Raw genomic sequence first — 16831 nt, 5'->3', positions numbered from 1 at the left:
TGAAATGGAAAAAGAAGCCGTGTGTATTTGATACGTCGGTAATCATCTTAAAATCGTACATTTATCTAATTTTAAGTGTGGCGCGACGGACACCTAATATTTTGACGTCTGTGGGTCCTTGCAGAAGGGTGTGTTTACATCGACGTCACTACAGTTTGCCGAAGGGGGTGAGTGAAATGTCTTAATTTCGTTGATTAAACATTGATATCGAAATAGCAGTAAATTGTCGTTAGTGTGTCGTACCAGTTACCACAGTAATGATCACACATACTGCGTTTATTGTTTATCAACAAGTATGTGTCCCAGTTATAAGTAACAAATCATAAAGGAAGTGCTAACCAGCTAGCCTCGCTAGCTTCCTACAAGCTAGCTTGGTTAACAGCACAACAAGACGGTTAAGGCTCATGATCGGTTTCACCACTTAACGTCAATTATTCATCGGTATCAATCGTGTTTCATAGGAGTAGCCACGTTGTGAGTGTTTTTGCTTTAGCTATATTATACATAACACGACAATGAGTATTGTTTGGCTTTTTAAATCCTCCTTGGGCTTTATGTGTTGAGCTAGCTAGCGTGGCCAACCTATGTTGATCAATAGTAATCTGAACAGTGTGTCTTTCTCATAGCGGAAATCTACCTTACAACACATTTCGTCATTCCCATAATGTTTATCAGTTAAATTATTATGAACATGAACAACTCTCTCCCACATCTGGAAACCAAATAAATAATCTGCGATGTCAGTAAGAGGCAACATTTTGAGATGCTTCCTAAATTATTGAAAAATAACTGAAACTGACTGTGTGGATTCTTTTTGACTCTTAACATCCAAATGAGTTATATTAAGTTGTAGTGTTAACATTAATGATCCAGAAAATGTGCCCATTTCACTGTAAAATCCCCCGGGCACTGTTACTTTGTTCTCAAAGTTGCTCTCCCCTTCACTATTAAAGGAGCAGGTCCAGCATTTGACACACATTTGACATCAACAGGAGGGTCTTGTTTCATGCTTTGGGAGAAACTTGTTCAACTGTCCAAGCTAATGAGAACAACATTTGAAATCTGATACGAATGGATTCCCTTTTAACAATTGTGATCAAAACTCACACCAAAACATCAAATGCTATTTTTCTGCAGAGCTTTGCTATTTTGCAGTTCAGTTAGCTTTTCTGTAACATTACTGTAGTTAAGCCTAACTTAGCTCTTAACTTACTCAGATCAACTTCTGATACACCAGCTGCCACCATGTTCCATGGAATACCAGTTACAGGAGGGATAGGAGGAGGTAAGACACTTAAATGAATCTGATGTCTGCAAGTTATCTAGTTATCTAACAGATGCTTTACACAATCAATTCAATTTCACTCATTTCATATACTTTTTTCCCCACAGCCCCAGCCAATAAACCTGAGTTATATGAGGTAGGCCTAAATGTAACTTCTTTTGTGTTTTAATTAGGGCTTGACAGACTGGATTTTTGAATTGATATTGAAACCTTTAGGAACCAAAATTATTAATGGACTTACCAATGCACCTTTCTGCTCATCTAGACATGTTCTGATTGTTCACTGAAACTTAGCCTTGAAAGAAAAAGATGTCCTGATATCGTTCCATTTGAACAAGAAGTGCCTTTGTTTCATTACTTATCAGCATCAAAATTGAGACTCTTCTCTATGAACTTAATTCACTTAATAATTCACTTGCCTCAATTATATCTGTGGGTATAAGCAGATGCCAATATTGACCCAATCAAAAATGTTTGGCAAGTATCAGTCAATGTTGGTGTTTCAAATTTAATGTAAAATGTACATTTATCCATACCAGTGTATGCAGGGAAAGGGTTTAATATTCAATATTCTACCTAAGTCAGTCTTAGCAAGCCTTCTATCACTAATTATGCCTCCCCTTTCAGGAAGTGAAGTTATACAAAAATGCAAGAGAACGAGAGAAGTAAGTGACATCACCAACAACCAGACTAATATGAACACAATGGAACCCAGGGAGTCGTAATGCAACTGTAACTCCTTATTGTTAACCCTGTTTCTGAAGGTATGACAACATGGCAGAGTTGTTTGCTGTAGTCAAGACCCTTCAGGCCCTGGAGAAAGCCTACATCAAAGACTGTGTCACACCTAATGAGTGAGTTATACCTGAATTTATATTTTGTGTATTGCGTATTTTGTGTGTGAAAGACTGAGAGAAAGAAGTGTGTGCGGGTACATGTGTTTTTGTTTGTATGCCTCTGGTAATTTGTGCTACTTGTCTGTTTCAGGTACACTGCCTCCTGTTCCAGACTGTTGGTTCAGTATAAGGCTGCTTTCAAACAGGTCCAGGGCTCTGATGTGGGCTCCATCGATGACTTCTGCAGGAAGTACAGAGTGAGTTCCTGGTTTGGAGTGCAGATGATCTAATGAGCCATTTGACTTGATATGGCCCAAATTGAGTTATGCACATATTCTTAATCTTGAATGTTACTTAATGTGTCTGTGGTGTTTCAGCCACATCCTCATAGAGGCTAGCTAATATAGCCCGAGAGGGTAAAAATAATAGCATAAGACAGAACATTTTTAAAGTTAATGATGGTATCACTTGAATTTTCACTTACACCTACTACCTTGTGCTTGTACAATGACTAAATAAACCTCTAAAGCTTATTAGCTGTGTTAATTGAACAGAACCATTTACCATAACATAACATAACGTGGAGTAAATGTGAGGAAACACAAAGCTAACTCTATTACATTTGCACTAAGCTCACTCTTGTCATGTTGTCTCCTAGCTTGACTGCCCACTAGCCATGGAGAGGATTAAGGAGGATCGGCCAATCACCATCAAGGATGACAAGGGCAACCTGAACCGCTGCATTGCAGATATAGTTTCTGTACGTCCTCTCTCCCACCATCATATTAAACACTCACTTTACTTAAGTCAATGCAAAGCGGGGTTTGTTTGGGCCGTGTGCCAGCATAGAAGTTGTTGCGGTACTTTGATGGAATGATTTAGTATGTCCTGTTCCAGCACTAAGTGGCCGAAGTGATTTCACTTAATTTGGCTCATCCTCTGCTCAGTCATAGAGAGCTTTGAGTCGCTACTAGATTGCCAACTGCATCCACTGCCAACTCTGATTCAAACAGAGCCAAGGCCTGCCATGTCGCAGTGTTGTTCTGTTTAAAAAGCTAGCTCCACCAGAAAGAAATATAATGGATCTGATATAATGGAAATCAAACTCTATTTCCAGTTGCTGACAGTGTAAGCAAGAAAATACTTCGAACGTGCTTATTGTCGTGTGTCTCTCACTTACCATCTTCCCTCCAACCTTCAGCTCTTTATCACTGTGATGGACAAGCTGAGACTGGAGATCAGGGCCATGGATGAGGTAAATGGACGAGTATTAAATGTTTGTGACAGCCAAGTGGCTAACTTGTCATACTGGTTGCTTAATTAACCTGCTTAACTTGATACACATTTTCATTTTTCTCTGGACCAGATCCAACCAGACCTGAGAGAGCTGATGGAGACCATGAACAGAATGAGCAACATGCCTCCAGACTCGGAGGCCAAGGACAAAGTCAGCCTCTGGTCAGTTGCACTAGGCCACCCAGTTTACAGTGTTTATATTGTCAAGCCTTATGTAAGCTTAGACAAGATGTTATTATGTATTTAATTTCTTGAGTCATAATAGCATGCACAACAACACTAGTACACTAATTATAGTGTTTGCTTATGAATGTAATTGCATTATAACAAGTGTATTAGTGCTTTCTAGGTGCTCAGGTGGGATGGGTGTGCATGAAGGGAGTGAGTGAAACTGCACTGACTTAAAAACCTCCACCTGTTACCACCAAGGTGCTGTGGTAGCACAGTGTTTTTTTTAACTAAGAGAATCGCTGAACAAAATATGTAATTCATGCGGCGACTTTGCCACTACAGTTAGAAAATCATCAAGCTACTTCCTGGTCTGTGGATATGAGGCACTAACCTGACACGCCAGATGGTTTGTTACACAGAACCATCTGGGAAGCCATCCTTGGAAACTGTTTGGAAAAGGGCAGGCACTTTCAAAAATACTTGGCAGGTGATTGGATGAACCATCTGTCTATTCCCGTCTAGCACGGGCTAACTTCAACCAATCAGATCAACAATCCATATGACGTAGTAGGACAGCGCCGAAGAGGAAAGACAACAATAAACTATGTAGTTAGCATGTCGGTAGACGATTCTTGCCGTCTTTGTAAGGAAAATTTGCGCATAAAGGGCACACTTACTCTCCAGTTCAGAATTAACTGATGTTATAGCAGCATCTACGCTAGCCTCTTTAGGAGCCGCCATTGTTGTGAACGAACAGTCGCTTCTCACTGTCATCACACCTAAACCACGCCCGTAGCTGCCCTCATAGGACGCTGATTGGTCTGAATCACTGTGGTTCGGCCACAAATGCATAACTTGAAGCCTGGCAAGATGGATTCTGAATCCAGCTGCCTCGCAAGGTAAGTGCAGCACACCAGTCTCCAGTTGGCCGATGCTTGCTTGACCCCTACTGTACTACCTGGTGTACGAGCACAAATTGTATTTCCCTTATGCTGGGTTCTTGGGGTTCTGCACTACCTAAACAGTGCATACAGTAATTCCCCTAAGCAGTGCGCATAAGAAGTTCCAAACACACAAACTAACACACAGATGTCGGCTCTTACAGAGGTGCTCTTCCCAAGCACCTAATAACTTGGCATTGAATTAAAAGAACAATGTAGATCCAAGTATAGAACTTCTTCAGCTCTAGACAACGACCACAAAGCAGTCAGGTTTCCTTGACAACAATGTAAAGGTTGGTGACCAGCACTGGACCAGAACTCTTTTCTCAGGGTTAGGGTTAGGGTTAGGCTACTGATCCTGCACAACACTGGTCCTACACTAGTCTGTCAAAAGTCTTCTTGTACAAATCGTGACTCGGCTCCATGATTCTTAACCGTGTGGATGTAGACTGAGTGAGTTTTGCTGTAATTCTCAGTTTTCCCCTCATCGTTTCCCCCAGGTTGACCACCCTCAGCGGCATGTCTGCCTCAGACGAGCTGGATGATTCTCAGGTGCGCCAGATGCTGTTTGACCTCGAGTCGGCCTACAATGCCTTCAACCGCTTCCTCCACTCCTCCTAAACCATCCCTCCATCGTACACCTATCCATCTATCTGGACTTCTGACTCTAATACCTGTTTCCAAAAAAAAAAATGAAACACTCTACTTTTTTCCTCGGGATGTGGTATCTGTGGTATCTGTCTCTGGACAGGTATTCTAATTCATATCCCCCCAGTCCCTTCTTTCCTCTGTCTACATTAGATTGATGTCTTGTACCATTCAAACTGTACAGCCCTCTTTAATCCACTGTTTCTGGCACATCATTGTCCACTCCGGAGCAGCTGTCCATGCCGCCTGCAGCCTTGCCCAGTGGGCTCCTCCTGTGCTGTGAGATGCTCCACTGGCCTCCTCTTGTACCCAAACCTGAGTGATAAAACCTTTTACATCATCTGTCCACCCCGCCCTTGAGAAAAAAACGTTTACTTCTGACTTTGTAATATCAAAAAGGGTCTAATTTTATACATTAGTGTCACAGAACAACAACAAAAAAAACATGACAAAATGATATTGGACAAAGTCTGCACAAGATGAAAGGTTGCGTCAGCCAAAGCCTTTATATTATTAGAAAGACGTATATAGTTTTTTTTTTCTAAACATGTGCCCACTACCTGATGGGGCTCAAAAATCATAAAAATATTAGGGTCAAATTTACATGTTTGGTTTTTGGCTGTGTAATCATTTCTTTTCTATCACACCAGATTTGTTTTCACTGTAGTATACTTATATTACTGTTTGTCAGTAGAGTAAAGGAAGCTGACAAAGGCTGAATCTACAATGTCTGTCAGTTAATGGATATTAATAATAATATGCAGCTGGATTTTAAGATCGTTTGATTGCTCTTCAAATGAATCAGTATATTGGAAAATGTGGTGGAAAGAATGGTTTATGTTTATTATTTGTTTTTCTCTTTTTATTTGTGTACATTTTCTCTCACTAACACAGTTTTCAGTTAACATGCATAATTCAGATTTTCTGTAGAAGTGAGGGTTTGGCCACATTAAGTGGGCAAAAGCAAGGTGGACACACCCCCTCCTGATTTTGCTTACTAAATATGTTTCAACCCTCAACAACAATTAGGGAGAACATATTTATTAAGATTTATCATTGTAAATAATAGTTTTGAATTTTAAATAAAAGCATGTAACACCTTTTTAGAAATAAAGTTGAAAAATCTACCTCCAACTTCTTGTATAGTGTGTTAATAACCTGGAATTTGTCCATGTAGGAAATTATTTGAAACAATCAACATGTGACAGAATGGGAGTGGTGGTGTAGTAGAGGGTAAACTCACCTTTTTATTTGTGGAATAGATGCACCTTTTTAGGTTGGAAAAAAAAACGGATGGAAATTCATAACATACATGTTAGTATATACTATCAACCTTATGTAAGGTCTATGGGGACAGGGTCTTATATAATATCTAATATGATTTATTTTTTACTTGTATATCTATATACTGCATAAATTTAACATTTATTTTCTCCAAAGTGTTGAAAATGTGGCAGCAGTTATTGTTCTGTCATTTTTACTATTCTCGTTTCTACTGGGTGGTTTTCTATTGCCTAGTTTGTATTCTATGCTGTGCTTATATTATAGCTTTCTTTTTTCCTACTGAATCATACTTCTGCTGCTGCAACGAAACTAATGTTCCCACGGGGATCAATAAAATATCATCTAATCTTATGAGAAAAAAAACCCTAAATTAATATTTTTCTGAAATTATAATGCATGTATCTATATAGGTGTTTTGCTGAATGGTGATCACCTATTGGAGGCCAAAGCAGGCCTAGTTACCCCACCTTGTGTTTTCCTCTGCCTGCCTGCTGTTGCTTTAAGAAGGCCAGTTGCGTCTCCAGGACGACAAACAATTACAAAACGCTGTTCGTCCAGTCTGAATCCATCAGCCAACAGCAGGCTGGGAGTATCCAAACTCGCAGTGAGCACTGACTTCCACTTCTGTTTAATAACATTAGTTAACCACTGTATTGCTTTGATAGCGTGTAATGTTTAATTTTCAATCACTAAAATGGAACTTAACAACTAACCGACGGCTCGACCGACACTGATTGATCAGTAAGCAACGCGACGCTTCTTTAACTTCAAGTTGCTGTTGCATGTGGGTTGCCAGATAAGAAATATCCAACTTTAGGAGTATCGTCAGACTCAACTATGTTACATATGTAGCCTAATTATAGAGGATGTTGCAGTTCTGGCTCCAGTCGCAACACCATAATTCAGTCATTGTTGCAACACCGTTACACCTGTTTTGATCGAGGATATTCAAATTCTAATGATCTCTTTCAGAAATTATCAGACAAGGTGACATTTCTGCATGAGCAAATGAACGGAGCTTAAAAATGAGCAAAAAAGGTGAAGGAATACACGTCTCTGAGGTGGAGGAACACATTTCTCTGAAATACGAAATCAAGAGGAGGCTTGGGAAAGGGGTGAGTGAATAAAAAAACTCATTTTGTTGCTTGCTTAATTTGATTAATAACGTTAGGCCTCAAAGTATTTCACTGTCAACGTGAAGCAGATTAACAAAACAATTCTAGGTTTTATGAATAACAAACAAGAGTTTCACTGCTGTTTCACCTGCTGTATTGTTCAGGCAAAATCACACCTATTCACTTTCACTTTCTGCACCCTTGTACAGTAATGTTTTCCACTCCTTTAAATGCTCCCACCTTCTTCATTCTTAAATTAAATTCCTGAAATTCTCCAGACTTAAGGTCCTCAGTGAGCACCAGTGTTGTAAGCAAGAGGTTTATTTACTTTCGCAGGACAAGCCTTTTCTCTGCAGACCAGCTGAGCTGTGAGGACAGGCAGTTTTTTCCCTTGCAGTGTCAGAGTCCAAACCTTTTGTTTTGCTTTCCACTAGCATATTTCTATGGTAGCCATCGGACCGAAGATAGTTTGATTTCTTTCCATACACTGTCCACAGAGACCCACAAATTGCTTCTTTGCTGTGTAGACACTATTAGTGGCCAGGTGGCAACCTGGGACTGCCACGTAAACACGTCATATTGGGTCACTAACCTCACCTGAACGGGAGGGAGACGCCACGGCTCATGTTACACAGCTGTTGAACCTGTTTACAGCTGACTGGTTTCACCTGAAGGAAGCAGGCTAGTAGCATGTTGTGCAATGATGCTTTGAGGGAGCTCAAAGGCTCCTGGGTGCAGCACTGTGTTAATTGGCTGTAGAAAGTCATAAAGTGGTTTTACAGTAGCACAGTACAGTTATGATATTGTTCTGGAATATACAGTGTTTTGTTTTAAAATCTACTTCATTGTATTAACCCTGTAAACAACAGGCCTTAGTGTCCCTTTTCAGTACTTGTTTAGCAGGGAGTTGATAGGGCCGGTGGCAGAGAGTGACTCTGGCTCACTGCTGTCTCTGTTGTGCCTGGCCTTCACTCTCCCCTCACCTCACTGTTTCACCTATTTTACTTTCTTTTTGCACTTCTTATCTTGTTGCCGCATCCTGCATTTTGATTTTGTTGATGCTTTTCCTTCATGCACGACTTGTTTGAAGTTATCTAATGTTATTTTCCCAAGCATTTACCAGTACACAGGATTTGATGTTGCAGTCCTTTGTGCCCATAATCCACGCTGAGCATTCACACAGAAGCCCAAATCAGATTTAAAAGGAATGATAAGAATGATAACTATAGAGGGCACCAGGCTGCGCTGTCGTAAATCTACAGGACCATTCACCAGCCACCTAATCTAAATGCCACAGGGCTGAGTGTGGGAGTGTGGGTCTGTCACTGGGGTTATCAAGTAGGCACCACCCATTACAGATGTTTCATTGAATACAGCTAAAGTTGCCTCCGCTACCCTGGACCTACACTGGAGAAGTAGAGCTAGCACAGTGTTATGACTGTATTCTGTCTGTCTCAGGCCTATGGCATCGTATGGAAGGCAGTTGACAGACAGACAGGTGAAGTCGTGGCTGTGAAGAAGATCTTTGATGCCTTCAGGAACAGGACAGATGCCCAGGTGTGTACTTGCTTATCTGACTCTTAAGTGACAGTGAAGTAATGCGTGTGGTGACTGTAAACTTTGATCATATATAACCACTGTGTACAAATTGCCTGACCTGCCTCAATAGAAAGAGGAGTTAGGCTAATGATTAAATGGAACAGAAGGCCTTTTGTGTGCTAAGTTTATTGCTGAACATTACTTGTGGATTGCAGAACCTGACAGTCCCTTGTGTTTTCTTTGCAGCGGACATTCAGAGAAATCATGTTCCTCCAGGTAAGAGTTAAACAGAGGTCAACTATATGTTAGACTTCAAACCAAAGAGATAGAAATCAAGCATAGATTCTTTTTTTTTATCTCAATCCTGAGGTATTATGAGCTGTACGATAAGACCCGTAAATCAGGCTTAGGTCATTAACTCAGGTTATGAATAGAAACTAAACAAGTTGAGTCATAGATAAGTGCTGTGGGGTTTGAAAAGGAAATTGGTATGCCCATATCTCAGAGTTTACACAGGACATATACACCTCTACCACTTCATTCTCTCATTCCCTGTCTTCTCAGAAGTGCACCATCTGTTCTTTAATTCAATCCCTTTTGAAATACAAAACATTAGGGACACTTGCTTTTCATGAAGGACACTGATGAGGTGAATCCAGGTAAAAGCCATTATCCCTTATTGACTTCCCTTATTAAATCTATACCAATCACAAAGGAGGAGATGTAGAGGCACAGACAAGTGAGAGAAAGATTTTTAAGTTTTGTGACAACTGAGATGTGGATTTTGCAAAAGGGGCTGCAACTCAATATCAGGAAGATGTTCCTGATATTTTGTACATTCAGAGTATATATTTCAGTCTTGGTGTTGGTTTAATTGTTGTGTCTGAGGAAACTGTTCTTCACTCTACGGTCCTGGTTTATTCTTCACCATGAAACCCCTCATGATCTACATAATGGCCATATAACAACTAAAGGAAATTCCCTGACTAGGCCTGTCATAAACCGGTTTGTTTGGGTAAATGACTGCATCATCATCATGATCACCAGTCTGTCGTGAGCTCCACTGAAATAGCGGCATGCTCATCTTACTAATGTCTTTCCACTGCATTACTGTATCATGCTCTACCTATACTGGCACAGTGCTGTATGTTTTTCCATTATGTTGTGCTCACGGTTCACTGCTGCATGGGCAGAAGCATGTTGGTAAGGTTCCTAAACTTATTTTGCACTGGCCCAGTTTCAAAGGGTGATGGCAGTGATGTCATCATAACTCCTATTAAAACAGGACCACAGCTGCTCAGTGTTCTGGGGGGGAAACCACTGAGTGATGATAATGTACCATACCCATAGTTAGTCCAGTAGGTGAACTACAGTACTAAGTTGTACAGTGGAAAAACTCTGTAAGGGGGACCCCTCTGCCGTAAGGTAACAACTCTCTAAATGTTTAATATGGTAAAACATATGGAGAATGATTCGTGGTGCATATCATTCCTGGTGAGAACATTAAGTAACCATTGTGGCAGAGAATTTGCTTAAAGTCACAATCAAACGGCATCTTTACTTCCTTAATTTGATGTATTTCTGTGAAACAGGATATTGAGGTGGAACATAGGAAGGGATCAGTCAAAAGTGTAACAGTTAGGGTGAGAAAGGCAGTTTGTTTTATAAATCTGTGATGGTTTTCCAGGAAGTAAAAGATTTTGTTTGGCTCCTTGATTTGATTTTGATATAGACATACAAGAAAATAAAACATTTTGTACAGTGTTTGGCATTTGTTGTTAATAGGTATATATTATGATATGGAAAATTAGGTAACAAGGTGTCAAAAAAGTCATTGTGACTAACAGTCTGGTAAGGTACGTGTAAGTTTTTGGTGTTTTTGCTAAATATTCAAATGACTCCCCCCAGTGCATCAGTTTTTTCCAATATCAAAATGACTGGAAACTGGTGATATAGCCTCCTCTTTCTCTCTCTGTTGTACGTGCCCGTCTCTTTATCTTTCCCTCACACTCACCCACATTCATGCGACCTTCAGCTGTGCCACTGCCTCCTAATCAGCTGTTGTCGTCTTCCAGTGAAACGCCAGCGCTGCAGTCATGAGGTTTACAGTGTAGACGAACACAGTGACCATTACGTAACCGATTCCAAAACCTTCCCCACTGTAGCCTATACACAACCTTGATATCAGCCAGTTATTATGGGTCAAAAGTGTAGCCGGAGTGTGTTCTCTGTGTGTTTGTTTGTGTATGTGTGGCTTCCATTACTAAGACCCTTTATCCTGTATACAGGAGTTTGGAGATCACGCCAACATCGTCAAGCTTCTAAATGTCATCAGAGCACAGAATGATAAAGACATTTACCTCATCTTTGAATATATGGGTGAGTCTTGCACACATTTACGTGATACAATCGCTGTCCCACAGTTTCACAGAAGCACAGGCCCAGCGCTGCAACGCTGCTGCTCGACATGCATAGCTGCTCAGCTGTGGCACACATCCATAGCTTGAACAAACACTCTTTATCTCGATTTTCACACATGAAGCCTGATATATTAAACCCACGAGTTTGCCTTAGATCACCACCCACACACATTGTTCTCTGTGTCTAATTTCAGACGGACAATCATAAAATACAACGGAGAATGAACGCTGCAGTGGTATTCAGCAGTTTTACTTGGCACAGAAGTGTGTGTGTGTATGTGTGTCAGTGTACGCCTATTTTCTACAGTCTGTGGTATATGCAGGTGTGTGTGAGCGTGTGTGTGTGTGTGTGGAAGGGGGTTTGCTTCTCTTGGCTGCCTGTGATGCCTTACTGCTGAGTCCACAGATTGGCCTCTCTCTCTCTCTGCAGTGTAGTCCACATCCATACGCCAGCATTACAGCACATGGCTTTCACACTCCCGCTCCCACACACACACCCACACACACACCTTCACTGCTGCCCCCACAAGTGCCAGCAAGCTCCATTGTTTCTTCTCTCGCATTTAATTTGAAGGACGCTGCGGGGATGGGATTAATGTGTGTGTGTATGTGGTTATGGATGACATTACTGTAGAAGCCATATTATCATTGATTTTTGCATTCTCCTTTGTGCCAGATACTGACCTGCATGCAGTGATAAAGAAAGGCAGCTTATTGAAGGACATCCATAAGCGTTATGTCATGTACCAGCTCCTCAAAGCTACAAAGTACCTGCACTCAGGAAACGTTATCCACAGGGACCAAAAGGTATGCCGGTGAGGTTATCAGAGGGAGAATATTGAGGAACTATAATGAATATATATGGACTCCAATGTGGAACTGCTTGAAATTTACATGTTTTTGAGTTAAAACATGTAAACATATCACACTTAAACTAACCCAGATGAGCTCTTATTCTGATTAAGAGAAACCCAAATTGGATACCTGCGATATACTTTTATTATCTAGGATATTGTGACATCCCATTTATCGTTGTTTTTGTGATTTTAATTATGGTAATGTTGCATTTATTCATGTATTTTGTCCAAAATGCTATGTGCATAGAAGCACACTCAGTGGCACTTTTGCAAGTCTGCAGTATTGGAGTTTGGCCAAGCAGCAATGACATGGCAGCACAAGATGGCCCTTGACCCTGCAGACTAGGGCTTGATCCCTAGTGCATGCAGCGTTTTCTCCTATTGGGCCTCTTCTTCTTACTCTCTCTGTACTTGTGTTTTAGTACCTTGATCAAGCTTGGCCCCACACTCCCTGATATCCTCTTAAATTGACCTCAGGATAGATGAATCAAAATCAGTTGTCCTTGTGAAGAACATTTCTCTCTTCTGTGTCCCCCACAGCCCTCCAACATTCTCTTGGACACAGACTGTTTTGTCAAGCTGTGTGACTTTGGGTTGGCCAGATCACTCTACCAGATCCAGGAGGATTCTGGGAACCCAGTGCTGACAGAATACGTGGCGACACGGTGGTACCGAGCTCCTGAGATCCTGCTGGGATCCACCAGGTATAACTGCCATAAGCATCTGGTATGAATATCTGTCCCATGTCTTCTTGAAATTCTGCTTTTGCTCATCTTTTACAACAGTTCAATAATATGGAAAGTAACATTTTTAGCAGCATTTTTAATCAAGGCTCACAGGTTGACCTATCTTGATATATGTAAGAGGACTATAAGCAGAATTCTCATTTGTATACCTGCATATCAGTTATGAGTGGACAGCGCTGTAAAAGCCCCTAAACTTCTCCCAAGGTACACCAAGGGAGTGGACATGTGGAGCATTGGCTGTATCCTAGGAGAGATGCTGCTGGGAAAAGCCCTGTTCCCCGGGACATCCACCATCAACCAAATAGAGAAGATCATGAGTGCCATACCACACCCCAGCCCAGACGGTGACTAACAACCATCATGTATAATTCAGTCAAATCCATAACACTTCACTGTTAGTGAAGGAGAGCATTCAGCACTGCGATCTAATGAAATGCAATTTCATTTTCAGACATTCTCTCCATCAAGTCTGAATATGGTGCCTCTGTCATTCAGAGAATGTTGCTGAAGTAAGAAAGAGTATAGTCTTTTTTTTTATATTTTTTATTGTGTTGTAAAAATCCTACTGTACACAGTCTGTGTCACCAATGCACATTTGCATTCTGTGCAAATATGATCTGTAAATCTGATAATCTGAATACCCAACAACGCACATCTTGAGTTTATGATCTTTCCACTGATCTTTAAATGTGTAAGTCTGTAAACTGCAAACATCTGTAAATCTCTAAATCTGTCAATAGCCATCATATCAAGAAGTCTTTTTAGTCAATAAAAAGCATCATGATGATGGTCTATCTAATTTAGTTGTAGAAACCATGACTTTGACCTCATTGCTTTACTGTTATTTTCTATCAAATCTCATTTCTACGCCCCCATGTTCCCCTGTGACTCTTTTTCTCTACTCCTTCCTCTTTCCATCTCGCTGTCCTTCCTTCTCCAGACCCCAGGTGCCTTTGGAGGATCTTCTCCAGCCATCTGTGCCTGCTGATGCTCTGGACCTGCTGAGACGCTTGCTGGTTTTCAACCCAGACAAGAGGCTGACTGCTGAGCAAGCCCTCCAACACCCATATGTAGCCAGGTACTAAGAGGGAGAGCAGAACAGATCCAGTATTGATTCATGGCTTCCTTGCTGTGGCCAACCCATATTCACAGTAGCTATATTTAAGACTGAATAAAAACCCACATCAGACTTGGATTGTAGTCTACTGTGTGTTGACTAAACATGGGGCAACATTATTCTCTTCTCTTTGCTTTCCTTATGTGGACGTTCAGTACATTTAGTTATTATGTTACACTGCATGTGTTAGGATTAGATCAGTGAGATCAATGTCTGTGTCATTTTGTTACTGTTGTCCTGCCAACCATGAAGTGCCATGTTGTAACCGTAACTGTTTTCTGTCCCTGGAGGTTCCATAACCCAGCCAAGGAGCCAGCTCTTAACTACGATGTAGTGCTGCCAGTGGATGATGATGTGCAATTATCTGTGGTTCAATACCGCAACAAACTTTATGAGGTACAAACAAGTCATAAATGTTTAAAATGCAACATGAGAAAATTGAATTTTACACAACAGGACACATACAAGCGTAGCACATTAAAACTCTAGTTATTATGGAACGAAGCATGTGTTTGTGTAAAGATGTGATTATTTTAATAGCCTGATAAATCTCTTTTTTATCATAAAACTATCATGACAGATTTTATTAAACCTGTTATGTTTTCCGCTTCCTTACCTGCAAATAAGATGATGCTGGAGAAGAGAACTAATCAGAGGATGCCAAGACTGATCCAGCCGAAGGAGAGCGAGAGAGCTGGCTCTGGGTCATCGGGATCCGGGTCAGGGTCGGCACACGACGGGGACTGTGTCAACGGCAAGGACAAGCCCACCGGGAAGGACAGAGGAGAGAAGGACCCAGCTGCAGTGAATGGAGATGGGAGCGGTGACCATGAGGGGAAAACACAGCATGAAAAGACTGATAAGACAAACCACCTGCCTTTACATACAGGCATCACCAAACCTGGGCCAGTGGATGCATCCTCCACCCAGCCGGCTGTGGAGAAGACGAGCCCATCAGTTAGCATGGGGAGGCTCACATATAACCCCATCACACACGCCCCAAGTATGTATCAATTGACACGTATGATAGGTTTGGGGCCTGCACATTGGCGGCACACTGCAATCTCACATGTTTTACACTCTTGTATAAATCCCACACATGCACACACACTCCATCATGTGGAAACATGAACTCTCTCCTGTAACTCTCTCCTGAAACTCTCCTCTTCGTCATTCAGATGGCTTTGTCAGGAGTCCAGGCGGCCCTCCTCATTACTACCAATCCGGTGCAGCGAGCAGGAAACTAGTTCGACAGACAAGTAATGAAGATGTCACTACATCACCAACAGAGGGCGCCAATGCCAATATAGTAAGCAGCAGAGATCAATCAACATGCGCATTCCCTATTCAGCTGTTTTGTTATCTCTCTTGCTGTGATGTAATCTTGGTTTGTGTCCTTTCCCACCCTTTCTCCCATCCACTTATTTTATCTGTGTGTTTTGCTCACTCCTCCTTTTTGTTTTCGGCTACTGACATTTTCTCCTGCCTATGCTATACTCTCCCCCCGCTAGTCCATGGAGCAGATCTTACAGCGCGGCCGGTCGGCCCCTGTGGCCCATACCCGCTCCTTCTCCTTGACCCTAACCCAAGCCCAGAACAACCCGCTGATCCGCAGGGACGAGCCATCTGTGTCCTCGGGGATATGTGTCACCTCTGCACGTCTGGTCAGTCTACTGCACCCCCGTGACATGTACTCTACGTACCAAAGCCAGCATGCAACTATAGGTCATTCACATGCTAAGGGAAATAGATTGAAGAGCAACTATGTTTTAAAGCTTGGTGGTTGTGATTACTAAGATGTAATGACAGTCATGGCACGTCTCATCATGTTTGCAGTGTGCTGCTTTAAGCTTAGTGTGCAAATTCTGTCAAGATCTCTTTTGCATATGATCTTTGATTTTCTATTTGAGGGTTTTTATCTTACTTATACTTCACTTTCTCTTCCCATCCAGAACCAGCGCTCCCACTCTCAGGCTCGTGAGGCACGGCCCCCACCCCGCTTCAGCAAGAAAGTCTTTCAGAGTAACTCTAATGTGGCTGCTGCGGGCGACCCTCGAGCCAAACTGGGCAGCTACTCCCAGGCCTATGGCACCATAAACAAGACTGAATTGGACAATCTGCTGCGGAGCCGCCCTTACAACTAATAAACTCCTGGGGTAGATAGTGGGTTTTGCTTGTGTTTGAACTGGCCCCTACCCACTACAAACTTTGCCTTCAACTAGGATGTCCGGCATCTGGCAAGCTGAAAGAGACCTTCTCTTGTATACTGTAGATTGTACCCATGGAGACATGGAATTACATCCACTGTCTGTGACAGTGAATGCATATTTGTAATGTGACGTCATATCACCTTTATCAAATTTTATCAGAAATACATAACATGCAAAACTGGTGTGCAGTTTTTCAACATATTTTACCCTCAGTTGTATTTTGCATTGTAAACTAATGACTTATATTTTGAAACCACAAACCCTAAAATAGTGACCTACATAGTAAAACTTTTTATGGCTTAAGCCAGTGAGCTTTAACAGAGCACAGAATAGGTGTAAAGTTGTTGTTGGTATTGTTGAATTTAT

General features: G+C 41.5%; 2 protein-coding genes across 2 annotated transcripts; both read left to right on the top strand.

Annotated features, from left to right (window-relative positions):
* Window positions 1–133: 133 nt before the first annotated feature.
* vps28 (VPS28 subunit of ESCRT-I) lies at window positions 134–6311 on the top strand. Its single transcript, XM_071522005.1, has 10 exons — window positions 134–167; window positions 1218–1285; window positions 1393–1421; window positions 1913–1950; window positions 2050–2139; window positions 2273–2378; window positions 2780–2881; window positions 3323–3376; window positions 3488–3579; window positions 5030–6311. The coding sequence occupies exons 2-10, from the start codon at window positions 1246–1248 to the stop codon at window positions 5148–5150; spliced, it is 672 nt and encodes a 223-aa protein (XP_071378106.1). The 5' UTR covers window positions 134–167; window positions 1218–1245; the 3' UTR covers window positions 5151–6311.
* Window positions 6312–7058: 747 nt separating this feature from the next.
* mapk15 (mitogen-activated protein kinase 15) lies at window positions 7059–16831 on the top strand. Its single transcript, XM_071522019.1, has 15 exons — window positions 7059–7202; window positions 7434–7576; window positions 9035–9133; window positions 9362–9391; window positions 11404–11494; window positions 12212–12342; window positions 12933–13096; window positions 13343–13482; window positions 13590–13647; window positions 14079–14216; window positions 14546–14651; window positions 14883–15258; window positions 15434–15564; window positions 15767–15919; window positions 16208–16831. Exons 2-15 carry the CDS (start codon window positions 7487–7489, stop codon window positions 16397–16399), a joined length of 1899 nt encoding a protein of 632 aa, XP_071378120.1. The 5' UTR covers window positions 7059–7202; window positions 7434–7486; the 3' UTR covers window positions 16400–16831.

This window comes from Centroberyx affinis, unplaced genomic scaffold (genome assembly GCF_046629955.1).
Source record: "Centroberyx affinis isolate AG114_WGS23_722 - 3 ecotype Tasmania unplaced genomic scaffold, CSIRO-AGI_Caff_v1 ptg000949l_1, whole genome shotgun sequence".
Taxonomy (NCBI): Eukaryota; Metazoa; Chordata; class Actinopteri; order Beryciformes; family Berycidae; genus Centroberyx; species Centroberyx affinis.
The sequence above is the reverse complement of the archived record's forward strand: the minus strand, read 5'-3'. Positions and strand labels throughout refer to the sequence as shown.